This window comes from Manihot esculenta, chromosome 14 (assembly GCF_001659605.2).
Source record: "Manihot esculenta cultivar AM560-2 chromosome 14, M.esculenta_v8, whole genome shotgun sequence".
Taxonomy (NCBI): Eukaryota; Viridiplantae; Streptophyta; class Magnoliopsida; order Malpighiales; family Euphorbiaceae; genus Manihot; species Manihot esculenta.
In genome coordinates, this window is record NC_035174.2 from 26730138 (window position 1) to 26740698 (window position 10561).

Below are 10561 nucleotides of genomic sequence, written 5' to 3' on the forward strand. Positions count from 1 at the left end.
GATTTAATTCGATTTGATTAATTGATTGAGTCTTCTAAATTTTTCCTTTAAAGTTGTTTTCATGATGCAACCATATCTCCCAACCATACCTTGAGACAATGCCAACCTCAAATCTTCCACATTAACTGTCTCATTTTCTCCCTCATTGCTAATTTGAGCATCAATTTGCCCTCGTAATCCATCAACCATCTTTAAAATCTGCATTGCTATTCAACATTAGAAAAACCTAATCTCTCCTCCTTAACAAGCAACAACTTGCAGCAACTCATGCCAATTAGAAGAAAGAGCTTGCTCTCACTTAATATGAGCTTTGACACTTACCTCAGAGTTTAAAACTTACACACTAGAAACTTAAATTCTCAAAAAGCAAAAAAGAAAGATAGGGTTCGACTCCCTACCCTAGATAGAACCCTTCCACCGGAGAACAGTCATAAGACTGGATTTATCATAAATAATTATTTGTTAATCACAATCCATTTTTTTACAGGTCAGTGGAATCTTTAGGCTTAAAATCTCATTCAAGTAATTATTTATTTAGTACCTCTCAAGGAGCGAGAATTGCCATTCTAATCCTTCTTAAGGATTCCATCCACAAACACAAAGTTTATGGCCGACTGATATTGCACACCATCATTTAGCTATTATATTTATTTTTCTTGTTGTCAGTTATATGTATAGAACTATTTGTTGCAAAAGCTAAGAGGAATGATTTGTGTAAATAATTTATGAGAGATTGTTGCAAATAGGCTGCAAGGTGCACTTGATTGCACTGAAGAACTAAAGCATACAATTTATTAATGGGTTAGATTAAACTATTGTTGTCTTTGATGTGCTTAGAAATCTTAGGAGCTCGAAGTTGAGCAACCTGATAAATAGGATCTATACAAATGTTTTTGTTAGTTTTTTAATTCATAATTATAGTAGAACTTTTTTTTCTAATTATAATAAGAGAACTATTCTTTAATAAGTGGAAGACCAAATAGAGTAGATCTATTATTTATATGTTATTCTTAAATTAAATAAGAGATCAAATTAGATTAGGATTAAGGACTAAAATAAGATTATGGCAGATAAGTTATTTGATTTTTGCTAATAAAGGACTAATTAGATTCTATTAGGAGTTTTAACCAATATCGTTTGTCTAAAATGATATAAGAAAAAAGATAGGTTAGAAATCGAAAATTCTTATTGAAATTCTTTGAAATTGAAAAATGACAATAAAAAAAATCATAATATGTAAAATTATAAAAATATCTAAAAAATAATTAAAATATAAAATTAACCCTCTAAACACTGGAATTTCCCTATCTAACTTTGAGACTAGACCTGTGACTCTCGTCACATTTTTGAAAGTCATGCATCTCGAAATTCTCTTTTTAAAAAGTTATCGTGAATCTCCGTCGAACGTCGATAATAAAAGTTGCTCCATATCATTTGCCCATTATAAAAAAAGTGTTTGCCCAATTAAGGAGAGAAACTTATATCCATTATTAAGAGTGACTTTTGCTCATGAAAGAGAAAAAAGTTTAAGTCTAAGGTAGAGAAGGATTTTATCTAAATAGTTGAAGACGCCCTATCTGATGTATAATATAATTATATTAGAATCAGAGAGAGCAACAAATATATTTAAACCAAATATATATTTGCACCCTCTAATTTTACTAAAAAAAACTTATGACACCCTATACTTTATTATGTTTTGTATTGTTAAGTTTGAGGCGAATCGAGATGCTATTTAGAGAATTTTCATATCTAGTCCTTTAACTTTAGTTGTATTTTCTATTTGATCACTCAATTCAAGTTTTTTTTTTTTTTAAACTCCTTAAACTTTGATTTTGTTATCATAAAACTCTATGTTACCGGTTATTGTAGGTTTCAAGGTTAAAAAATTAAAAAAATATTTCTTCCTCTTTTCTCTAATAATTTTTGTCTAATTTTTTCCCCTCTCTCTTAAAATACACATGAATAGTTTTAACATCAAGAGTTTTGAAATTTTAAATTTTAAACTAAAATATTATTTGTTAAATGTATTATTAATTTTAAAGAATTTGTAACACTCCTGTTAGGCCCAAGTGGAAGATATTACATTTTATATTTATTATTTTATTTTACTTTAGTAAATTTTTTTATTAAGATTTATTCTTAAGTAATTTATGACATTTGTTTTAGTCGAAAAATCGGCAAAACTTTTTCTATAAATTAGATATAATTAAGTTTATGAATAGTAACCACATTTCAATGTATCTATTTGCTTAGTTACAACATCTTTCTTTGTAACTTTAGTTTCACATGCACAACCTTTTCAATATTTCTTATACGAAACAATTGGTTTTGGATTTTACAGCAGATTTCTACTATACCTAACTTTTGCTGCTGACGTCCGATGGAGACCCACGATAATTTTTCAAAAAGAAAATTTTGAGATGCACGACTTTCAAAAGTATGACAATAGCCGTAGGCTTATCACAAAGTTCGAGACGAAAATTCCACTGTTTAGGAAGTCAATTTTGTATCTAATTATCTTTTAAATGTTTTTATAATTTTACATATTAGATTTTTTTTCTATTATAAATAGTCTTTCCTTCACTATTTAAGACGAAATTTTCAATCTTTCAAAAATTTTATTTTTCGGCTTCTAGTCTTTCATTGCTATTATATCGTTTTAACCAAACGTTATTAATTAAAATTCCTGACAGAGTCTAATAAGTCTTATATCAATTTCCCCTCATGATAGTTTCAACCATTCTATTACCAAATAATAAATTATCAAGATAATCCAATATGCAATTTTATTCTTATAATTAACTATATAATTCATTCCATAATAAGAAATTTAATTATAATATGAATTAGTAGTTCCTAATCTATGTTTACAATCCAAAAAAAAAAAATTATATGTACATGCCATTATAAGGATTTATAAAACAATACGGCGATCAAAATAAAAGTTAATTTATCAAGATTTGATAAAAAAAGGCAAATCACTACGCTCCTGCCGCAAAAAGTGGTCTTTCTACACTCCAGCAAAATGGATTAGCTTCCATATTAAATAAACTATAAATAAAAATAGCAACATTAAAAACATAATACATGATTAATTAAATCAATCAAGCAAAAAGAAAGTAGCGAGATAACATTAAGCATTCTTACAAGGTTATCTCTTTTTTTTTTTTTTCTTTGCAGTTATATTCTCATAATTTAGAGATGATAAATCTAAGTAAAACTTGTATCATAACACTTCATCTATTTAAGTGGAAACTTTTTCATAAACTCATTTAACTATTAAGTGCATATTAGGCATAATCCGAATATCGTTAAGGGTAAAAAATCTATAGGGCGTAAAATGCCAAACTGGAGGACAAGATTGTCATATCTATGGGCTTGAAGTCGTACACAATAGGTCCAAAGACCTAGACTATAGGGTTTTGAAGCCAAAGTGTCTCAATTATTTTCCCAACTTTCAACTCATTATTTATTAACTTCACCTTTAATTAACAAATAATACAGTTATTGCCTAAAATTTTTAAATTACAGAGGCAAACTGCAATATCTGAAAATTCAAACACTAATAACTTGATTTTTAAATTATCAAATAGGGTAATTCTTGAGTTTAAAATTAAATTTGAGAAATGTACTATAATTTTTATATTTTGTGTTTTTTTGTTTCTGTATCCAATATAGTGCTATATTATAAATGAAATTAGTGTACATATCATAATTTGTACTGTAATAGCCCTATTGCGATTAGAATAACTTAAACAATATAAGTCTTTTTGGTATTTTTCTTTTTTTTTTCAATACATTTTATATATTTAAGATATTTTCATAAAATTTCATAATTTTTGGAATTTTTAGAATAAATTTGCTACTTTTCGTTAAATTTTAATTTTTAGTATTATAATTATCAATAATCATGTAAGAATTTTCGATAGGGGCAATTTTTTTATTTTTGTGTTCATAGCTATTGATTTTTGTATTATTGTGTTTGGATCTGTTAATTCATATTATTAACTTGTATTTGAGTATTAGAACAAGCGGTAGAAAACAGTTAGGATTTTCCATGTATAGTAAGGATCTTGCGTAATTGAGCGATTTGATTTGATTTTTTTTTTATATTCGTTTAGATTGTTTTTCTTAAATTAAAATTTGAACAGGTTATTTAATTATTATAACTCCCTTAATTCATATTATTCCTTTATCTTATTTAATTTATTTTTATTATATTTTAATTTATCTCTTGTCATATATATTTTTTATGCCATGTTAATTTATTTTCTTCCCATATTTACATAATTTCCATGCTTATCTAGTTTTATTGCTTGCCATATTTGTGAATATCCCTTCCATATTAGAGCAAATTTCTTACTTAAACTAAAAAACAAAAAAAATATATCTGACGTTTTTAATTAATTTCTTTCCTTAATTAAAAGTATTCCTGCCAATAATTAATTGATTTCTATTTTCTTTCTTTTTTTGAATTATTTTCTTTTCTTATTTGAGTTATTTTCTTTTATTTTTAAAATTTATTTTCTTATCTTTTTCAGTTTATTTATTTTCTCTTTTATTTTTTTTCTAATATAATAAGTTGAATTATGGTAAAAAAGCTTAAATATGGAAAATAGATCTCTTTCTCTTATTCTTTTTCATCTTAGCTAAATAGTACTTCTCTTTTTGGAATATATGGTAAAAGTCCATTTAGACATAAAGACCCATTAGAGCGGCTTGAAGTCCATTCATATTAATTCGATTTAGTTTTTAATTTTAAAAATTTCGATTATTTCAATTCAGTTCAATTTTAATAAAAAAAATCAAATAAATTGAACCAAAACGATTAGTGATAATAATATATTATTTTTAATAATATAGAGAGTTTAGATCATATAAAAATTAAAATATTTTAATTAAATTTTAAAATACTAAAAATAAATATAAAAAATAAAAAAATTTATTAAAAATTCAAACCGAACTGAATCAGACCGATTCAGTTCAATTCGATTCAATTTCTTATCAAAATCGATTCGATTTAATTTTCATAAATACCATTTTTTGTTTATCCAGTTCGATTCGATTTTAAACCAAACCGACCGAACTCACATACCTAAGCATGATACTCAAAACAAAACAAGTTTTCACAATGAACCACAAGATGAAAATATATATATATTCTTCAGTCACATTTTCAGTAAGAGGACTACTGCAAACACTCAAAATGCCAAGTTCAAGCTAAACATTAAATAGTTCCTCATATCATATTATAACTTCTCCATTCAGATTCAAAATGTTACCAAAATCACATCTCAGAAACAAGAGAACACTGCAATGACAAAGCCAATGGCTAGAGATCCTACTGACATAGATAACCCATGAGAATTTGAAGCCCCTGGAGACGGTGCTGGTGCTTGAACGTTCGATCCAGAAGCTGTAGTAGGACTAGGTGAAGCAGAAGAAGATGGAGATGCACCTGTGACAGCAAATTAACCAATTTGATAAAACTATCAACTCTACATGCGAATTGGCATGACCAAATGCTAAATTAAACACGTATAACTATCCTCCAACCAAACATTACGTGTGAACATGCACACACAGAAAATACAAATCAAGAATTAATTTTGCTTTTCACTTTCCTTCTGGAACTGCATAATCTAGTTTCATGAAACTGAATCCACCAAACACAAACCACATTTTGCATACATACACACAAATACACATGAATCCTTTGTTTGATGCTTAATTGTGTAGGAGAAATTAAGAGATATTATAGAGGAGAAATGAAGAGCAACGAAAAGAATAAGAAAGAGAGTATTTAGAAAAAAATGAGGACATGTAAGTATTTTAATACAAATAATACTAATTTCTCTGCATTTTCCACCAATTTGAAGATAAATATTACCCATTTCCACAACCGATGTGGGATTCAACACACCCCTCACGCCGTGACATATTTATAGGAAGCCCAACATCGGATGGGAGGCTCTAATACCATGTTAAATTTGGAAAAGACCTAACCCATCAAGCTAGCTTAAGAAGAGGAGTGCCTATGACTCATATAAGGGACACGTCACCCTTTCCGCAGCGGACGTGGGATTCAACACTCTTCATTTCTCTTTTTTTTTTTTTTCTTCTCGCCTCTTTTTATGTCCAAACAAGAGAATCTCTTGTTAGAGAAATCAAATTAGTTTTCTTTTCTTATCTCCTCCTTTTACTAATTGAACTAATAAAATCATACAGTCAGATAAAAAGTTTAATGTATGAACCAAAAAGTCTTGAGAAAAGTATTATTCCCTACCATTTTGCCCACAGACTTGGTTTTAGCCCACAGATTGTATTGCAATCAGAGTCATAACCCATATAATCCACTTCATTACAGACCAATGTGAGAGCAACTTACCAAATTTGGTATACTTCCCTTATTTGAAATATACATCTTAAACAAAAGCAGAATCACTATTCTATTTTCACAATAAATCTCTCTTTTTGAAAGGTAAAGTAAAAAACAAATTTACACTTCAATCAGAATAGACAATTCAACTGGAAAATACCAGATATTGCTTCATATCCTCAGTGGAGCAAAATATAGCATAGATTCAACAAACACAAATTGAATATTTCAGAAATTTAAATGTGATGGAAATTCAAAAAAAGAAATAGTAGAAAAATTATCAGGGGAAAAAAGGGAGAAAGATATCTAGTAGACAAGAACAAATCAGAGCAGAGAATATATGCAACAAATAAAAAAATACCCTTATGACAGTAATCACCTTCTGGACTACATGGATATAGATTACATGTATAATTTATTCTAATAAAACAAACAGACTAAAGAATTTAAACGAAATACAAATAAAATAACCAAGATCAGGATCACAACATACCAGGAGAACAAATAGGAGCCAAAGACACTGCCAAACAAAACAAAAACCCAAGAAAAAAATAAATCAATTCCCACAAATCAAAAACCCTAAAATCGGTCAGGCCAACAAAACAAAACCCACAAAGGAAAAGAAGAGAAAATGAAGGAAAATAGACTAACATCCACAATTAGGGACAGAAGAGGCTTGTAGTTTGCATGCAGTAGGTAAAGCAATAGCTTTGGTGACATTCAAAACAACACCAAACTGAGCACTGCTCTTGAAAGCCTCGCAGAGACACTCTGCATCAGTATTCAACACTGTTTTCAATCCAGAGCAACAACTGCCCTCTGGTTTGGTTGTGGTACTGCCGTTTGACACATAAGTCAAGCACTCGGCCATTTTCATCACCAAAATGGAACAGTCGAAGGAGGGCGCCGGAGCTGCGGCATGGTGGGTGGCGTAAGCGGCAGAGATAGAGACGATGGAGAAAATGAAGAGGATGAGAGAGCGAGTTGACGCCATTAGAAAGAGACAGAAGGGTAGTGTGACTACCGAAGAAGTGGTTTTTATTGTTGGAACACGTGGCATACATTCCATATTCTTGCTTTTAATGGGATATTAATTTAAGGATTTTTATTGGTTGTTTATTCTATTGTTTTATTATTTTTTTCTTTTTCCTATTCTTTTATTATCTTGAAGGAATATTTTTCACATTTAATTGAGATTTTTTTTTTGAAAAAAAGGGAAAGAATTTGTGCTTTTTGTGTCATCCACGTCAGATAGTAAAGTTTGGGTATGTTTTCATTTAAATTTTAGATGTATTCTTACCAACTTTGTATGAAGGAGCCTTTCACGGTGACATCGATTTAAAATAAAAAAATATTAATTTAATATTAAATTAAATTAATTTAAAATTTTTATTTTGTTATTTTATTTTAATTTAAAATTTTTTTAATTTTTTTAATTCTATTCGATTCGATTTTAATAAAAAAATTAAATTAAATCAATTATGATGATAATATATTTCTTTTAATAATATAGAGATTAAATTATAATTAAAAGTTAAAATATTTTAATTAAATTTTAAAATATTAAAAATAAGGTGTAAAAAATATAAAAATTATTAAAAATTTAAATCAATTAAATTGAATTGAATTAAACGAGACTAATTTAATTTAATTTGATTTCACACTAAAATCGAATTGATTTAATTTTTATAAATATCAAAATTTTAATTTTTAAATTATTTGATTCGATTTTAAATTGGATCAATCAAATGTTTACCTTATTTAATAGTTATTTCTTTGAATTAAGAAACTTGTCACTTATTTAGATGGAAGGAAAATAAAAAAGAAAAATATATTTTATCTTGCTTAGATTGAGGAGGAAAAATAAAAAAAGAAAGAAAATAATATTCATTATCCCCCTTTCGTCAATCTCTTCAATTTGGAGAGAAAATAACACAATTGGAGAGAGGGAGTTATTATTAATCGTCAAATTACAATTCTCACCTCATTAACTTATTGAAACTTGAGATAATTTTTATTTGAAATGTAGACAGGAGATTGGGGAGTAGAATTTATTCAAAAAATTGATTAAATCGAATTAATTTAGAAATTTAATTTAATTTTTAATTCATTTTGGTTCGGTTTGATATTAATTTTAAAAATTTTAATTATTTTGATTCGATTCGATTTTAATAAAAAAATTAAACTGAACTAATTAATGATAATAGTATATTGTTTTTGATAATATAGAAAAATTACACTGTGATTAAAGTTGAAATATTTTAATTAAATTTTAAAATATTAAAATAAAGCATTTGAGACCCCCAATTTCTGGTTTAGCCTGATGGTAAAGTGTATTTGAATAAATATGAGATTTCAGATTTTACTTTTCCAATTTCAGTCTGCCATTGTATAGGATTATGGGGAGACAGAAATGATGTACTGTAAAATAAATAAATAAATAAATAAATAAAAAAACTTGTGATTCACAGTATATCTTGTGTAGAGCTCATTTAGTGCTTTCGGAATGGAGGATGGCGAGGAAAGGAAAACAACTGCAGCAGCACCATGAAAAGCTCCAATACCAGGTACGTATAAATGCCATGTGGATATTTAGTTCAACCGAATGGTTTGTTGGGTCTTGGCATGATTATTAGAGATAGTAATGGTTTATCTCGTGCTGGCCAGCTTGCTATTCATATGGGTATAAATAATCCAACAATAGGAGATGTATTATGCTTTCTTGAAGCTTTGAGTTGGTTAAAGTCTTGATTTTTTTTTCAATTTGTGTAGAATTTGATTGCCGTCTTTTAATTCAAGTTTTAAGGATGAGTTAAGTTGAATTTCTTACTCTTTTGTTAAAAAATTAACGAATCAAGTCGCTCATAACGATAGCTCTAACAATTAATTTTATATTTAATTTTTTTATGGATATACTCTCCTTTTCTTTTATATGAAAATTTAGAATTTAATCTTAATTGATAATCACTACCGAAACTCATCTATTCTAAGTGAGATCGGACTCAAGAGAATAATGCTGGTCAAAAGTCTATGAATATTTCATTCAATTGACCGGTCCAACGTCATACACGAGGCAGACTGGGTCGGTCGCAAGTCCAAAACCAATAGAAAATGATCCAGTTCGGTGATGTGACATGAAGGAGAGCAACTGGTCCAGTCACTTCGCATGCGCCGGAAAAATTAAATAGCCGTCTAGCATGAAAAGGGATCTGACACGTCCGTACATACAAATTTGAGTGATAAAGACCGATAACACTGTAACAGAGAGGCCGTTAGACATTATTAACAGACAAAAAGAAAGGAGATAAAATACATTTTTCTCTTCATCTAAACTCACACTCTAGATTTCATAATATCATTAATAATATGCGTTAGGCACAAGTTTCTATTAAAAAAAAAATTACCCACAATAAACGGTGAAAAAGGAAAAATTTTGAGTTTTTAATTTCGTTTGTTACTAAAAATATTTGTAAAAAAATATTTTTTAATTTTTTTATATTTAGAACATTTATAAAAATTGACTAATGAAAAATATTTTTTTATAAAAAAATTTAAGTTATTTTCTATAATTTTAAGATTTTACAAATACCTAAGAGGTACTGGGTAGGTACCTGCAAAATTTTGGACGCCTGAATTCGAATTCGTTTATAATTACACTATCTAAATCCTTTCCAAATCTATTTAAATATTAAGGGTGTGTTTGATAATCTTATCGGATTTTAGTTTTTATTTTTTAAAATTAAAAATAGCTTTTCTATTTTTATTATTTTAATAATAAAATAAAATATAAATAATTTTATAAATAATTACACATAAATAAATAATAAATTATTTTTTATAAAGTATATAATATTATAATAAAAAAATTTATTAATTGATGCTATAGAAATATTTTTTTTTTTTGAAATGGATACTATAGAAATACTTATTGGTTAATCTCTTAATTTTAAAAATATATTAAAATATTTTTAAAATTTTAAAAATTTTATCAGTTCATTTATTAATTTTAGTCCTTAGAGTATTAAAAAAAACTATTTAGTCCTTATAGTATAGGAAATCTCATTATGAGATTGCAAAAGATTCACTAATTAATATCTCCATCAATTTTAATTATTAAGTGCTACAAATAAGTTTAAAATATTTTCAATACGAAAAGACTAATTAGTAGATATTTTATAA

General features: G+C 27.3%; 1 protein-coding gene across 2 annotated transcripts; it reads right to left on the reverse strand.

The window, feature by feature from the left end:
• Positions 1 to 5135: 5135 nt before the first annotated feature.
• On the reverse strand, positions 5136 to 7411 carry LOC110630992 (non-specific lipid transfer protein GPI-anchored 31). 2 transcript variants are annotated; one of them, XM_021778668.2, is made up of 3 exons: positions 7034 to 7407; positions 6876 to 6902; positions 5136 to 5461 (listed from the first exon to the last, which is right to left on the reverse strand). In XM_021778668.2, the coding sequence occupies exons 1-3, from the start codon at positions 7374 to 7376 to the stop codon at positions 5298 to 5300; spliced, it is 534 nt and encodes a 177-aa protein (XP_021634360.1). In that variant the 5' UTR covers positions 7377 to 7407; the 3' UTR covers positions 5136 to 5297. The 2 variants fall into 2 exon arrangements, with proteins under 2 accessions (XP_021634360.1, XP_021634361.1); XM_021778669.2 differs by lacking the exon at positions 6876 to 6902 and having other exon boundaries at positions 7034 to 7411.
• Between the last annotated feature and the right edge of the window lie 3150 nt (positions 7412 to 10561).

What these genes read in the sequence shown, in the direction of transcription:
- LOC110630992 (XM_021778668.2), bottom strand. Translation starts at nt 7,376, where the DNA reads ATGGCGTCAACTCGCTCTCTCATCCTCTTCATTTTCTCCATCGTCTCT. An exon ending in TTCTGTCCCTAATTGTGGAT is followed by an intron (nt 6,903 to 7,033) that starts GTTAGTCTATTT and finishes TTTGTTTGGCAG; the next exon opens with TGTCTTTGGCTCCTATTTGT. An exon ending in GGCTCCTATTTGTTCTCCTG is followed by an intron (nt 5,462 to 6,875) that starts GTATGTTGTGAT and finishes TTGCTGTCACAG; the next exon opens with GTGCATCTCCATCTTCTTCT.